The sequence below is a fragment of the Poromitra crassiceps genome, assembly GCF_964638095.1.
Source record: "Poromitra crassiceps genome assembly, chromosome: 19".
Taxonomy (NCBI): Eukaryota; Metazoa; Chordata; class Actinopteri; order Beryciformes; family Melamphaidae; genus Poromitra; species Poromitra crassiceps.
In genome coordinates, this window is record NC_139646.1 from 13,129,106 (window position 1) to 13,146,572 (window position 17,467).

Here is a 17,467-nt window from a genome sequence, read left to right on the forward strand (position 1 = left end):
GGGACTTCACGAGACTTGGTGACCTAGATCACGTTTGAGGTAATTTGATCCGTGTGCAGTCCAGGAAACAGCCTGGGGTGAAATAACACTCGGCTGGATGTTGACGGATCTGATTATGGCGATATGTGGCGAAAACGGGAAGAAAAATAGCTATTTAGATGCAGGAAATACAGGCTACCACTTGGCCCCAAATCAACTCCATTTTACACTGACTTGGACGATATTGATCTCAAAACAACGCTAGGACGCCCAGAAACGCTGCAGACATCGCTAGGTGAGTGGCCAATTCATAATTAATGCCAGGAAATGGCTCCAGGTTCAAAAAAACCGAAATTCTCCTTTAATGATTTTATAAGAAGTGGAGATATAGGGGAGCTTCTACACACAGGACCTACAGTAGTAGACCCCAGAAGGGGATGAAGGCAGGTTTATTTTGAAAATCTTGTTTTAATGTTATTTTCTGTTTAAAAATGTATTTTCTTTATCAGAGGTACCATTGAAATGTATGGCTGACAGTGCCATACGCTTTATATTGACTTCTGGTTCCCAATGAGAGAGTAGGGATGTGTGTGGTAGGATATTGTTTGTCTGCTTGTTTGTTTTTTTGTGTTTGGTGAAAAAAAGTATTATAATACAATGCATAATGTTGTTGACAACTGTACAGTGAAAAGATTAATAAAAATATTGTTGAAAAAAAAACAGCCTGCTGCCTATGTGACATCAAACATGATGATGTCATAACTTCATGACTGGCCGGCAGTAGCTATAAGTGGCTTTGTGACCGGCCATTGATGATGTCATGACTCCATGACCGGCCACTGATGATGTCACGACTTCATGACCGGCCACTGATGATGTCATAACTTCATGACTCGCCAGTGGAAGCTATAAGTGCGCAGAGTGCCATAGGGCAATGTGGCGAACAACTCAGAGATCAGGCCGTGTCTTAGCAGATGCACTTCCGACAACGCCAGCTCCAAGAACTGATCCAGGATCAAACTCAAACCATGAAAGTAACCAGGGGTCTGGGCCCTTCAAGCCCAGTAGTGAATTCAAACCGAGTCTGGTCCCTTCAAGCCCACCTCTACAATAATAATACTTGCATTCATACACAATAACTTTGTGAGGTGTGTGGGTGTGTGTGTATGTGGATTATAATGATCTAAAAGATGTGTATTTGTCACATTAAAAGGACCCCACCTGTCTCAGCCTGACGGTGCCTTTTCTTTAACTTCTAAGGCCAGAGAAAATATTTTTCTCTGGCCTTACAGCTGCAAAGAAGATTCTGGTAATGAGATGGAAACCACCTCATGTCCTTAAAGTAGATCAGTGGATGTCTTTATTTCGTAGTACTCTTGTTTTAGAATCATCCATAGCAAGGGTAAATGGTGCAAAAAGGGAAACAATTGAAGCTCTTACAGATGCAATCGAATTAGTAAAACGATATAGCCTACGTCGAGTGGTGTAAAGTGTATCATATTGTATAGCGTGCTTGCATGCAGGTGTATATCTACACTGTATATGTGATTGTATGTATGCTCTTTTATATGTTTTTGTGTGTACAGGAGATGGTGAATGGGGAAGGGGAATGAAAGCAGCCAACATGTTAATGTGAATGTTATGTCTATAATGTCATAATAAAAATTTGGTCATTAAAAAAAAACGTCTACTCTTGTAATACATCTCTCCCAGTTAGCACTATGCCAAAATCATAAGATCATCATGAAATAGCCTACGCTAGCCTGTCCCCTTAAACATCGGCTCACTACAAACCCAATAACAAATATAGCCGCAAGCGGCGATAGCAGGGGTTCAAGCCTTGCGCAGATGACAAAACTTCTGATTTTGACTATGACATCCTCCTTGATATATCTGACAAGTTTCGCGATCATCGGACAAACAGGTGTGGAGTTACGGCCTTTTTTGTCTTAGGCCATGCCCATTTATGGTGCCCCCTTTTGGTCGAATTGTACAGGATTTAGGGTCTCCTCTCATCTCCAGCAAGTTTCGTGAAGATTCGTTAATCGGTCATGAAGTTATGACAATTTAGCTGAGAGGCCACACCCTCTCACAACTTTAACGATCAATATCTCCGAAACGAAAGTAGATTTCAAAAATCCAAAAATCAGGATTGTAGAGCTTGCTCCATAGATGCTTCCTGGCGATTTTGGTGGAAATCGGTCAAACGGCCTATAGGAGGAGATGTCAAAAATGTGTTTTCCAAACCTTTCAAAATATCTCAAAAATTTTCCAGACGGACCTTGATGGTCCTTTGTAGAACAGGTTCACCTGAACATCTGGAAAAAGAAAGTTTGAAAATCGGACAAACGGCATGGAAGTTATGGCCTTTAACGTAAAACCTTCAATTATAGTGCCACCTTCAGGCCGATTCGATATTTGTTGAGCAGAAACCAGCCACCAATATCTGTCATTCTGCCAAATTTCAGGTCTCTGCCATTTACCAACTCACAGGAATTTGCTCAAGGCAGATGAACAACGACAACGAGAATACTAAACCAGCACAAACACAATAGGGTTTCAGCCCCTTCGGGGCTTGAACCCCTAATAACACAGTCAAGGCTTGAAGGGCAGTGCAACACATTGAAGGTCGTTCTGGGTTAACATCCACTTTCACTCCAGTTTTGAACAACCCTGACTTCCTGCCAGGCGTCTTAGACTCGCCTTTCAAGCCGTGGGATTTGAAGGGGATTTCTTCTATCTTCTTCTCTTTGAAGATGGTGTGCTCATGTCCTTCAATCAGATAGTACAGAAATATGAGGTATCTAAACATGATCTTTTTCATTTGTTAACTGATCTTAATGTCTCTGATATTGAAAGGCAGGTGTTTTCTACAGTAGGAGATACATCAATTAGCGCCTTATATACTATATTAATAAGGAGCTATTCTGTTACTGCTTTACAAGAACTAAGACTGACCTGGGAGAGAGAACTGGGCATAGAGATCACAGAAGACATGTGGGAGGATATTTGGGTCAATACGAAAAAAAATATCTATCTGTAACCAAACCAGGGCATTGCAATTGAAAGTTTTACACAGAGTGCATTTATCACCTGCTCGCCTCTCCAAATTTAAGTCCTCGGCCTCCCCAATGTGCCCAATATGTAAGATAAATACTGGCAGCCTTTACGTGGAGTCTCTGGTCCTGCCCCAAATTACAAAAATATTGGTAATCTATCTATCTATCTATCTATCTATCTATCTATCTATCTATCTATCTATCTATCTATGAAATTCAGACTATACTAGGTATTGAACTTGAATTAGACCCAGTGTAATTTCTCTTTGGTCTTTCTAATGTGCACATTATTAATGTACATCATAGAAAACTCTTTAATGTCCTGACATACTGTGCAAGAAAAAATATATTACTCCAGTGGATTTCTGATAAGGCTCCCACAATCTCTGGCTGGAATAGGATAATAATTGAACATGCTGCTAGATCTCCTGACCTGCCTACACTTCAAGAGAGCTCACTTCAACAAGATGTGGAGCCATTTCTTGAATATATAAATGTGAATGTATCTGCCATTCTATTTAGAACCTTTGTCTAAAATATGTATGTTGTGTGTGTGTGTGTGTGTGTGTGTGTGTGTGTGTGTGTGTGTGTGTGTGTGTGTGTGTGTGTGTGTGTGTGTGTGTGTGTGTGTAATACAATTCGCTCCTCCACTAGTGCAAGACGCCTCGCCCTTCCTTCGCTACGGGGGCTAAAAAGTCGCTCATCCCGATCGCGACTCTTCTCGTCTCTGGCACCTCAATGGTGGAATGAGCTTCCACCTTCAGTCAGGACGGCTGAATCACTGCTGATCTTGCGGAAAAGACTAAAGACACACCTTTACATGCTCCATCTGGGCCCTTCTTGAACTAACTTCTTTCTCTCTCTTAAAAAATAAAAAAATAAAAAAAAAATAACTTAACTTTACCACTATTCCTTCAGATGTTGTAGTTGTCATAGACTGTTGCATAGTTCATTGCTCTATTGCTGGCAAAAATGTGTTATTGTAAGTCGCTTTGGATAAAAGCGTCTGCCAAATGACGTAATGTAATGTAATGTAATGTAATGTAATGTAATGTAATGTCTGCAACCACATGTTTGTTTATAACAAAAGCCAATAAACATATTTTTCACAAAAAAAAAACATCGGCTCACTACGGCTCTGCAGGCATATATGCACATATGTGATTGAACAGGTAGCTGGAATTACCTGCTGGGCATTGCTGCCTGATGCACCTCCTCCGGTGCCCATGGGGTCAGCTGCAGGGTCGTCAGCCAGGAACCACCATTCACCAACGTTTCGCTCCTTTAATCCTGGAACGTCTCCTGGTGGCAGAGCAGTGACAGGGATGTCTCCCTGTCACCCCCTGCAGCTGGCGTTTGGGTTAGATGTTCTTTCCCCAACACTTTTCCCTCCTCCTTAAGGTCTCATTATGCTTTCCGCATCAGCGAGGAACGTGAGTGTCCGCGCGGAAAAGTGACGTCAAATCAGCAGACACAGTGGCGTGCCTGACCAAGTTGGTGCCCTAGGCAAGATTTTTGCTGGTGCCCCCCCCCCCCCCCCCCCCCAAAGAAAATATAAAGTACTTTTAGGTAGGGGGTGCTGTAAGGAAGGGTCTCTCGGTGCGAAGAAAATTTTACGTTTTTTGGACTTTCATCCATATTTAGAAGAATATTTAATTTTAAATTAACATTAGGATTATACTGTTGTGATGTCATTATTCAGTATCTTCTCTTTTCTCACTCACTTTCATGTAAGCACCTGCTCTCCCTTTAGTCGTTTTACACTACAACAGACAGAAACACAGGCATAAACACTGAACTTATTATTATTATTATTATTATGGAAAACCAGATTATGATGAAAATCAAACACTTTTGAAGAGAGAGCGTATGAAATAAGATTAGAGCTGGGAAGCACAAACTGTTTTTTAATGCATCTTGTTGGTGGTATAAACACAAGACAGCCAAATCCAACAATTTCGAAAATCCATTTCTTGCCACCAGGGGGTGCTGCAGCACCCTCAGCACCCACCTTCCAGCTCCCTTCCCCCACTCTGGGAAAAAGCTCCGAGCAGGTAGAAGGGGGCGCGGCCGCGCAGTGGGTGGGGTGGTATAGATTAGGGACCATGGTGAAAGTGCTGCAGCCCGGGCAGCCAGAAAGCCAGAATTAGAAAAATGATTTCACTATTATTTAAAGACTTAAGACGTTGTTCTTCTTATTTTTGTCTACTATTTTTTTTTTTTTTTTACCCTCTCTGGCGCCCCTAACGGCTCAAGCGCCCTTAGCATTTGCCTAGTTCGCCTAATGGACGGCACGCCACTGAGCAGACACGCCCCTCCGCAAGGCTCCGTGCGGACGGTTTTCGACCGGCCGTGCGCATGCCGAATTTTGTAACTACGCGGACGCGGACGCGGCTGGGCGGACAAAGTGGAGTTTTCAAGACTCGCGCTCAATTCCGCCTGCAGAAACCCACACAGAGTATAAAAGCTCCACACGTTTCCTCGTCAGGATTCCGTGTCTCTCATTTCCGTGCGGCCGGCCAAAGCGTCAAGCATAATCCAGGCTTTAGCCACAGCCAAAAGCTGCCCTTCTCTTCCGCCAGTTATTTCGTTGCTTTCTTGAGCTTTCCTCCCCTACTACTGCGTCCCTCAATAGGCGTGTGCTTGACAGCCCCACAAAGCCTCGGCATCCAACCTCCACTGGGTAGATGGTGGTCCTCCAGCCAGCCTCCCTGCACTCCACAGCCAGTTCTGAGTACTTGGTCTTCTTTCATTCGAAAGCGGCCTCGATGCCCTCCTGCCATGGTACTGTGAGCTCGATGAGGAGTGCAACTTTTGCTTTGGTGGACCACACCACTATGTCATGGTGATTTTGCCAGGGAACTGGAGTTGCCTGCCCAGATCAACTCTCATGCTCCACTCCTGGTCAGGGGAAAAGAGCTTTGGTGTTTCTTTTGGCCTGGTGTTTCTTCTTCCTCCGTCCTCCCTGACAAAGTTGATGTGGTGTTCCATTGGTGGTGAACCTCCCCTGCTTTCCTGTCTGCGCCCATCCAGCACCTCGGCTAGCTTTCTCAGGACCTGGTCATGGCGCCATCTAGAGAGTCCCTGAGAAAGCGTGATCTTACAGCCTGCCAGGATGTGCTGGAGGCTTGCATTGGGAGTGTTGCAGAGTGGGCAGACTTCCTAATTTCCGAACCACTGGTGGAGGTTTCCGAGGACAGGGAAGTGTGTGTCATAGGTTGACTTGATGATGAAGCCGAGCCTCGCTTCAGGGATCTTCCACAAGTCTGACCAACTGATCTTCCAGTCAAAAACCCCCTCCCAGCGTTTACTTACGGTCTTTACTTTCTGTCTGCGTAGCAACGTTCATCCAAACACATTCACTTGGCTATCCTGCATCTCTTTCTACAGTCTGTGGTCACACACACAGTGAGTCAGACAGACAGCAGTTTTGCTTGCTAGCCTGCATGAAAAACACCACTGTGTTTTATTCTTTTGGAGTGTCTGTTCGTACCCGGGTGTAAATATCTTGTGCCGTGTTGTGGGGCTATTCGTACCCCCTTACAAGCACAGCAGAGGCTTGGAGCTGCCTGCGAGGCAGGGCAGTACAGCCTACTACGGTAGGCTACGCGCACTACATCCATGTATGTAGACTGTCTGTAGTTCACTGCTGGAATTATAGTATAGATAATAGGGCAGCGTTCCGCAGCTCCGACCCACAATCCATCAACTAACCGGGACGTTATCAGTCATACTCAAGCTTAATTTATACTTATAAAGTGTCGCTCAGCACATGGTCGCAGACGAAAAAGAAAGTGTTGCTCATGGTGTTGCATTTCTACTTCAGTGAACGCCTCGGTTCAATGGTCACGTGACACCCGAACGCTATAAGCAGACAGCCAAGGCAAGAGAGGGAATGGAATGCAGTGAAACCACCTCGGAGGCAAGATGTAACGTACTTGGCTGCAGCCGCATATAAACGACACACAACCACACAACCAACACAAGTCATACATCAAGGACAGGCTGATGAAAATAGCGGAGCGAAAACCAAAACAAGGAAGTCAAGCGTGTTCCGTCTATATAGCCAATCAGACTTGCGCGATAGACGTAGTCAGCGACACTAGACATTTCACTAGGTAGCAGACACTGCTCGCCGACACTTGAAAGTGTCTCCTGAGTCCCCTGGGGTTCCTGCGAGGACATCACATTTTGCCGTTTCTATACTATAATACTTATTTCTGCTGAACTCAGACCTCTTGTCCTCACTTGGGGACACCTAAGCTACAATTTTGTCATAGAAGAAAAATCGACTTCCTGTCAATACAAGATGGCTAGCAAATCAACCAAATCCTCCTACCAGCACTCCAGAGACAAACGTGGCCAAGGTAATTGTTGTGGGAATGACTCAATGTCCACAACATCCCAAATTAGGTTCACGTTCTTTTACTGAACTCACGGAGTGGCTTTTCGGGTTACCTACACGTGTCAGCTCTAGCATGTACAGACAGAATCACTTGTGTTTCTTCTTCTACCGAATCTGTACTCCCGATAAACATAGCGTCATCACGTCAGACACTATACCAGGGGCGTTTCTACGGGTGGGCCCGGGTAGGCACAGGCCCACCCACTTCTTGCCCTGGCCCACCCAATTTTCTTTTTCTTTTTGAATTCGTTGTTTTCTAGAGGCAAACTTGCTGCTGCCAATTGCTAGCTAATGGTTTTGTAGCTTAAAAACGCAGGGCACATCATCTCCAGAGTCTAATGCATGACGACTTCATGACATCTAGGAATTTTGTCATACAATTGCCCCACCAAGTTTATCCAGGCCCACCCATAATTGAATTTCTGCCTACGCCCCTGCACTATACTAGTTTACAAGAGTCTAAATAGGTATTGGGTGTGGTATACAATATATATAGGCTAGCTTATAAACAATAAATATAAATAATAAATACTATAAATCATACATATTTGTAAGTGTTTTTTTGGGTGTTTCCAGGGCATGTTGATCTGACAGCAGCTGAAAAATTGCTGTAGCGGATAACAGGCAACCTCTCTGTGTAAGGCTGTGCGTGTGTGTGGACCCAAAGGTAGAGACACGGAGTCAAAAAGCAGTTTAAAGTCTTTTACTTGACTTGATCAAAAATAAATAAACAAAGGTTTGCCACAACGGCTGCAGAATAGACTGACATACACAGGGCTGTGGAGCCAACTAAACTTAACCAACTCGAAGGCCAATGTCCAAAGCACAGCTCCAGTAGAGTCGATAAGAGAAGTCACAAGGAGTAGAATATCCAACGGACACGGGAGGAACTCAAGAGCAGGCCAGGACCACAGCAGCACACGACAATAATCAGCAACTGGGTCTGAAATGACACGTGTTTAAATAGACAGCTGACCAGGTGCAGACCATCACACAATCAGTGGGGTTATTGAATCATTGTCTCTGTCCTTCCATTGGCTCTGGCGCTGCCCCGTCTCCCGCCATCGTTCCTGAGGCGGGAAGGTAGATCAGCACCTCGGACAGCGACGGGAAACACTCCGCGTGCCCGAGTCACCCGTCCTCCGGCCATTTCAGCACCACGGCCTGCTCCGCTCCTGCGCCCTCTTCCAGTGCCGCTAGGCCCTGCCTCTGCGTGCATGTCACTCTGAGCTGAAGGATGTTTTTCTGCAGACGTTTTATTTTTGCACAGCCATGATAGGCATTCAAATAAGGAGAAATACTTTATTACAAGTTACTGACTTTATTGTGTTAACAGAAAGATTGCACCAGTGACCTTATGCGAGGACATACATTTTAACTATTTTCTACTTACTTTATTAGTACATAGTTTTCCGAAGTAATCCCAAATAGCAAAGAGAAATCAAAAATCCAATGCAGCTGGGGTCGGGGACTCAGGAGGTTAAGGCGAGTTCACAGGCTTCTGACGTTCTCCTTACGCCGAAGGAGGAGACAAGGTCTGAATACCTGTTTCAGTCCATAGATATATATAAAGGCTAGATGGCTTAAGGCGGAGTCACCAGCGTCGTTGAACGGCCGCCATCTTGGGTAGGTATGCTTTCTGGTACGTTCTATGGTAGCTGTTGGAGGGTGAGTGACCTGCACAGACAAAAATACTCATAACTCGCTGAAATCTTGACGGATTTACAAACGGTTTGGTTTATTACAAGCATATTCCGTTCCCTAGATACGGCAAAAAAAAAAACAATAAAAACACTATGGGCTCCAAATTACACCTAAATTAAACCGAAGCATCTATGCCATGAGAGGGATTCAGGCACAAAGTTTCATGCAGTTTCATCCATTTCCCTAGGAGTTATGATCATCTGATGTGATAATACTAACCCAACAACAGATGCTCATAGCTCCTAGCAAAATGGATGAAACTGCATGAAACTAGGTGCGTGAATTCATCTCATGATGATGATGCTTCGGTTTAAGTTTGGTGTAATTTGGAGCCAAAAATAATAATAAAATGTTAGCGTTTTTTTAACCCATAGAAATATATAAAGCTGTGGTACCGTGGCAAGATGGCCGCCATGCGACGACGTCGCTCTCCATTGACCGGCAGCGCGGGTAAGCCATCTAGCCTTTATATATATCTATGTTTCAGTCAACATTTATTCACCTTATTCACCACGCCCACTTTTTCTCTCTTCCGCGTTCGACGCAACGTATTTGTTCTTCCGGTTCAGCGCTAGTGTTTTTTCAAAATAAAACGTCAGTATGAATGAAGTTTGGCAACATTCAGAATTAAGCTACACTGCGGCCAACTTCAGTGACATGTTCATAACGTTACTGCTGCGAGGAGCCGATGGCTGTACCCGGTCGGCATTTAACGTTAGTTACAAAAGCACATCGACAGTGTTTTCTCACTGCCAGTAGCCTAACTACAGTGGGGTTTGACAGATAACTAGTCCGACCGGTGTCAGCACAGTCAGCGCTCCCGGTCCTCGCTGCTCGTTAAGGATTTCCAATAGGCGTTATTCTGATAAACTGGTCACATGTTACGGTCTCACCCGACAAATATTAAAACTTTAAAACAGTTGGGGTTTTTTAGCTTGAAAACGGCTTTTTGGCAAGTCTAAATGATTGCGGTAGGCGTATACTGTTAGGGTATGGTATGGTTAGATGGTGTATTGTGTGTGGACCCAAATGCAGAGAGAGAGGCAGCAGGCAAGGCAGACCAGGCAGGCAAGGATTTGAGGAACAAATAAAGTCTTTACTGAATGAATCAAAAATACAAAATAACAAAACGCACTAGCCCGAGGCTAGGATATACTCAGGTACAGGATATCAGAACAGACAGAACACAGGACAGGGTTGCTAGTACATACCATACCGGGGAACAGAGAGACAATGAACCGACAAACACCACACACAGACTCAGACAATATATAGACAGCTAACTAATGACACATGAGGAACAGCTGGGAAGGCAGGAACACAGGGCAAAATGGGAGAACTGATTGGTGGGGAGAACTCAGGTAATGGGACAGACTAATCAGACACATAGGCAACAGGTGGGAGGAATCAAGGTAGACTAACGAGGGAACATGAACAGGTGGGGAACAGACAGAGACTACATAAGGAATAAACAGAACTTATTTCTCTATTATAAACATAAAGTCCACTGAGTTCAGCTCCTCAGGAAATAGTCACTCAGCATGCAGAGCAGGCCACACCGTGGCCTGAGCATGACACGTACTCTACTTCCGTGTTTAAAACCGGAAAGACGATTACGAAATGACGTCATGCAGAAGCGTCCTTGTATGGTCAAAGAATAAGGTGAATACATAGCAAAGTTATGGCATTTCTGCAGTGAGTACATAAGGGGGGCCCTCTCGTTTATCATGATTTTGACAGAGCGTTTCCCGCTGCTCTGCTGTGCTGCAGTACCACTTTCAGAGAACTTGAACTCGCATATCAACAAGTTTCTCAAAGTGGGGTTCAAGGACCCTAAAAGTGACACCCAAACAACAAGTTCAAACCACATTATAAGGCCTAGATAAAACCTAATAAAATATAGGCATATTATGACAAAATGTGTCACAAAGTTCAGGGATTCAATCTATGACATCATCAATTCCATAGTGATATCATCAGTGCTTTATGACAGACACTGATGATGTCATAGACATTGAAACATAATCAGTGATGTCATAACTCCTTCCCTGCAATCATCAGTGATGTGATCAGTTATGATTATCATGTCAACATGATATCATCACTGATGTCAGTTGGGCAATTGTCAATGATGATGTCATCAGTGATTATGTCACACACACACACACACACACACACACACACTGCTTGAAGGATGTCACTCTTTACATTGTGACTTCATCGATGCACAATTGCTCAACTGAGCATGCTCAATGTCATCAGTGAGTGATGTGATGTCATAAATCCTTCCCTGCAGATGCTATAAGTAGGATTTTGTATTTATTTATTTATTCAACATGTGTTGTTCCTTTTTTCTCAAACTGGTCATGTTCCTCTGCAATGCCTTCATGTTTGTGGCAGGTGCAACCATCATGGGATTAGCAGTGTGGTTGAAGGTGGACCCATCATTACTCATGAAAACGATTGGAGACGTGGAGGGGAAATTTGCCATATCCTTTGGGGACGCATGGAAACAGTGGGCGGCAATAAGACACATGTACATAGTGTTCATAGTCATGGGCGTCTGCCTGATGTTCGTCGGATTTGTGGGCTGTTGGGGCGCTGCCATGGAGAGCAGGGTGATGCTGATGACGTTCTTCCTCATTATGCTGATCATCCTCTTCGTTCAGTTTGCCGGAGCGGTGGTGATGTACACCTTCTATCACGGTGTGATGGGCTTGGAGGAAAACCCTCTTGACCCATTGAAAGCACAATTACTAAAGGCATTCAAGGAGAGTTATAAGGTTGACTTAACAAAAAATGCCCCAAAGGACCAAAAGGACGGGATCACCAAAGCCATGGATCTTATCATGGAAAGATTAAACTGCTGCGGAGCCAACGGCTTCAAAGATTTCAACGAAGAGTTAACATGGGGGACAGGCGAAGCGGGAGTTCCCAAACAATGCTGTCTTGTTAAGGATTCTGAAGCGTGTACAAAAAAAGCTGCAAATGCTGCAAAAGAAGATAAGAAATCAGAAATCAACGGTTGCGTGAAACAACTGGGGAAGATGATAAAGGAACATGCTATAACTCTTTTCTGCGTTGCGCTCTTCATCGCTGAACTGGAGATTGCAGCCATGGTGGTTTCAATGACTCTCTTCAAGGAGGTTGGCAGCAAGCAGGGAGGGGGGATTACTGCAGAGGACATAGAGGATGTGCAGCCTAAAGCGACAGTAGCGCCTCCCATGTTTAGAGGGACCACGCCCCAACCGCTTGCTTCAATGCAACCAAGACCAGGGATGTCACCAGGGATACCGCGTCCAATGCAACCACAACAAATGCATCAAATGAATATGCAACACAATATTCCAGGAATGCATGGTGCTCAAGGAATGCCAGGTGCTCGCATGTAATGCAAAAAATGTAAAGCTGCTGCAGCTGATAAGAGGACGATGCTGTCATCGTTACGTCTGTGGATAGAGGACGATGCTGTCATCGTTACGTCTGTGGATAGAGGACGATGCTGTCATCGTTCTGTCTGGATAGAGGGCGATGCTGTCATCGTTACGTCTGTGGATAGAGGACGATGCTGTCATCGTTATGTCTGGATAGAGAACGATGCTGTCATCGTTACGTCTGTGGATAGAGGACGATGCTGTCATCGTTACGTCTGTGGATAGAGGACGATGCTGTCATCGTTCTGTCTGGATAGAGGGCGATGCTGTCATCGTTACGTCTGTGGATAGAGGACGATGCTGTCATCGTTATGTCTGGATAGAGAACGATGCTGTCATCGTTACGTCTGTGGATAGAGGACGATGCTGTCATCGTTCTGTCTGGATAGAGGGCGATGCTGTCATCGTTGCGGCTGTGGATAGAGGACGATGCTGTCATCGTTACGTCTGTGGATAGAGGACGATGCTGTCATCGTTACGTCTGTGGATAGAGGACGATGCTGTCATCGTTACGTCTGTGGATAGAGGACGATGCTGTCATCGTTATGTCTGGATAGAGGACGATGCTGTCATCGTTACGGCTGTGGATAGAGGACGATGCTGTCATCGTTATGTCTGGATAGAGGACGATGCTGTCATCGTTACGGCTGTGGATAGAGGACGATGCTGTCATCGTTCTGTCTGGATAGAGGGCGATGCTGTCATCGTTGCGGCTGTGGATAGGGGACGATGCTGTCATCGTTACGTCTGTGGATAGAGGACGATGCTGTCATCGTTACGTCTGTGGATAGAGGACGATGCTGTCATCGTTACGTCTGTGGATAGAGGACGATGCTGTCATCGTTATGTCTGGATAGAGGACGATGCTGTCATCGTTACGGCTGTGGATAGAGGACGATGCTGTCATCGTTACGTCTGTGGATAGAGGACGATGCTGTCATCGTTACGTCTGTGGATAGAGGACGATGCTGTCATCGTTATGTCTGGATAGAGGACGATGCTGTCATCGTTACGGCTGTGGATAGAGGACGATGCTGTCATCGTTATGTCTGGATAGAGGACGATGCTGTCATCGTTACGGCTGTGGATAGAGGACGATGCTGTCATCGTTACATCTGTGGATAGAGGACGATGCTGTCATCGTTCTGTCTGGATAGAGGACGATGCTGTCATCGTTACGTCTGTGGATAGAGGACGATGCTGTCATCGTTATGTCTGGATAGAGGACGATGCTGTCATCGTTACGTCTGTGGATAGAGGACGATGCTGTCATCGTTATGTCTGGATAGAGGACGATGCTGTCATCGTTACGGCTGTGGATAGAGGACGATGCTGTCATCGTTACGGCTGTGGATAGAGGACGATGCTGTCATCGTTACGTCTGGATAGAGGACGATGCTGTCATCGTTATGTCTGTGGATAGAGGACGATGCTGTCATCGTTACAGCTGTGGCGCTGGTCTTTGCTGCCCTGGAGATTGCAGCCATTGTGGTTTCAATGACGACAAGGAGATTGGCAGCAAGCTGACACAGATGAATGCACAGGCTTACCTAGGCTGCAGCCTAGGGCCCTCACATGTGCAAGAGGCCCACATTGGCCAGAGTCCGCAGCCAGCATTACTATCTTTCAGAGGATGTAGCAGGCACATTTTTAAAGCTATAGAGTGAATAATATACTGCTACATGAAACTAGGAGACCTAATACATTAATCCATAACACCTATGTAATGCTAGCTGGTTCTGAAGGGTGCTAAATAATGACACGCAAGGGAGAAACAAACCATGTCAAGATATCTGGATCCCAAGCCGAACAGGAAACATCGTTCAGGGTGGGTGGAGGGGGATTGGAGTCGGGACCCATGTCCCAGAGACCCAGGGCCAGGCTGTCGGCGGATGCGGCCGATAACAGGTGCTCTGGCTGGGTGACGCCGGCAGGCAAGGCTGGAGGAACCAGTGGCATGGTGGCCCTGTTCTCGAGCTGCGGGGACCAGCAGCTCCTATGGCTTGAAGCTGGAAATGGCTCCCGCAGATCGTGAATAGAGAGCCTACGGGGAGATGGAACTGGTGGCTCCCGCAGCTCGTGATCAGCGACTGGGGAGCTGGGCTGGTGGCTGACGCAAACCAGGAACGGAGAGCCTGCGTGGTGTGGGGAATGGAGAACAGACGGGCAGGCAGGCAGGGGAAAGGGGCTGAAATGATGGATTACATCATCACTGATTTCATCACTGAAAACATCAATCACTGATGACATCATCACGATGACTTGAGTTGAAAGAAGTGTTGCACACTCTGGCTCCCTATCATGCATCTTAATGGGGTTTCTGCCCTCCGGCCTTCAAGATCAACAATCATCATCTCATCAACAGCGATGACATCATAATTGCTCAAGTGACATCACTCATGATGGCATCATCATAAATGACATCACAATTGCTCGATGTGACACCACTAATGACATTGTCACTGATGACACCACTCGCGACATCACAAGTGTGAGCGTAGAACATTATGCCCCCCCCACATTATGACACATAATCAAGGCATGTAGATCTGTAGATTTTGTATGGCCTGTCCGTATGTATGTCTTTGTGTATGTCATGTCTCGCTCAAGAAAAGGTCTTTGGTGTTTTTTGGCAGTTGGCATCCTTTATGTTACATTACCGCCTCCTGTACTTATCCATCCACTGTTTCCCTACATGCTGTCCTGATCCTCGGGTATCTTCCTCTTTCCAACAAAGGTTGCCACAAAGGAAAGAAGTGGCCAGGTCGTGATGTCACTTGAACTATTTTGATGTCATCTTCTGGGATAATGTCATCACGGAGTAATGTCATCGGTGAGTGATCATGTCATCAGTGATGCTAACTGAGCAATTGTGATGTCATCGGTAATGATGTCAGTGAAAATGTTATCAGTGATGTCACTCGAGCAATTGTGATGTCATCTGTCATCTGTGATGATGTCTGGCTGCCGTGCATCACCCCAGGTGGGTGCTACACATTGGTGGTGGATGAGATGAGTTTGCTTCCCCTCCCTCCCCTGATATGTGAAGCGCTTTGAGTACCTAGCAAAAGGAAGAAGGAAACATTCCACCTTAACTAGCTAGTGGCTTTTTCAGCATCAAAATATGATTTTTTTCCCTCCCAGTACCTCACCATAACAAGTAAAGATGAAAAGGCAGCCAAACATCCTTTCATTTTTCGGACCAGCTGCTAAAAAGGTACGTTTACAATGATGAAGAATGTTAAAAGCATGTTTGGCCTTCAGGAAACCCATATCAAAGTGACCCACTAGCAGCGCAGACTGAGAATGCAGTTGGGTTTCACACGTTTTTCATTCTCTTTGCACGCCCGTGTTGTGGCCATTCTATTAAAAAAAGACATTCCATTTCAACTTATCTCCATGACAGCAGACCCCTTTGGCAGGTATGTTTTAGTCTCTGGCACAATTAACTCATTTCCACTAACTTTACTCAATATTTATGGTCCTAATATAGATGAGCCTATTTAACTTAGCCTGTAAATTTCATGTAAATCCACTGCCTATTTAACGTATATTTAACTCAGTCTGTAAATCTCATGTAAATCCAACGTAAATTCATATTTATCATCCACAGAACACTTCACCACTCATGTACGATTTGATTTGATTGCACTTGCAACCTTGCGATTGCCGTTAGTTATCTTCCTACTTCTTATCCCTGTATATTGATGTAACCGCTACGCTGCATACAGACACTAATTCCTCGTATGTAACTTGCATACTGTGGCAATAAATGAGTGATTCTGATTCTGATGTCATAGGCATTGTGACATCATCAGTGATGTCATAAGAGCAATTGTGATGTCATCAGTGATGCGAAGTTGTGATATCATCAGTGATGTCATAAGAGCAAGGGATCCCGCACAGTGGGCGAGCTGCAGGGCGCCCGAGGGAGCAAGTGAGCCTGCACAGCAGGGCTAATTTTAGCCTGCAACATAAAGGTGGGCTGGTAGGGGCAACTTTGACGGTAGGTTGCCCAGAGGTTGTCGGTTGGGGGATGGGAATTAAGTTGCATTATATTCTAACTTATAAAGAATGATTTGAAGCAGGGTGTAGAAGCCATTTCCAGAGTTAAGTGTAATGGGGACACCAAATTGTCAGCCACCTACTGTTAGGGACATAGCAAGACTACTTCCTTGTGATAGAGAAACAGTATTCACTTTGTGAAGTTTCTTTTGTAATATTCAATTATAAAATAAATGTATTAAACCACAATACATCAACATTATCTTTCATAACCTTTCATTTTAAACGCCCACTTTTTAATTTTACTGAACCAAAGTATTGTAACGATCCCACAAAGCAGTCGAAGAGTCAGGATCTTGTTACCGCACTTTATTGTCGATCGCTATTCCCAGGACTACTGTCAGCCGTAGTCCACGCCACCAACACCCCACAAACCCACTCCCAAACCCCGCTAGCTATCTCCTAGCTTCTCAGCTCCCAACGCACACAGCCGTCTCCCTCAGGCTCCACACTTCAACAACCCCGAGCTGTTCGTCTCTCGCTCACAGCTCCCCTCCCCCAGCCAATCACAGGTGAACCCCTCTCACTCACCACACCCACTGGCTGTATGCTGCCTTTACGTAACCCCGTAAATCCCCACAGATATATCAACCCCAGCATCGCCACATTATCTCCTCCCAACAAAGCCAGCGCCCACGCTGGCACCCCCAATACACACATATCCCTGTACATGTCCCTGTACAATAACACCCCAACATTTACATTTCTCTTTTCTTTTTACACAACACTTAATTTCTCATTTAACATTCTGGACCTCTTTTTTCCCCCATACATTTCAATTCAATTCAACCACCACCATTTACATTATCTTTTTTTTTTTT

The 17,467-nt window shown here is 45.1% G+C and overlaps 1 protein-coding gene across 1 annotated transcript; it reads left to right on the forward strand.

Moving 5' to 3' along the window:
• Nucleotides 1-11,513: 11,513 nt before the first annotated feature.
• On the forward strand, nucleotides 11,514-12,672 carry LOC310793901 (tetraspanin-1-like; the record flags this gene model as incomplete). Its single annotated transcript, XM_083655790.1, has 2 exons — nucleotides 11,514-12,359; nucleotides 12,607-12,672. The coding sequence occupies 2 exons, from the start codon at nucleotides 11,514-11,516 to the stop codon at nucleotides 12,670-12,672; spliced, it is 912 nt and encodes a 303-aa protein (XP_083511916.1).
• Nucleotides 12,673-17,467: the final 4,795 nt, after the last annotated feature.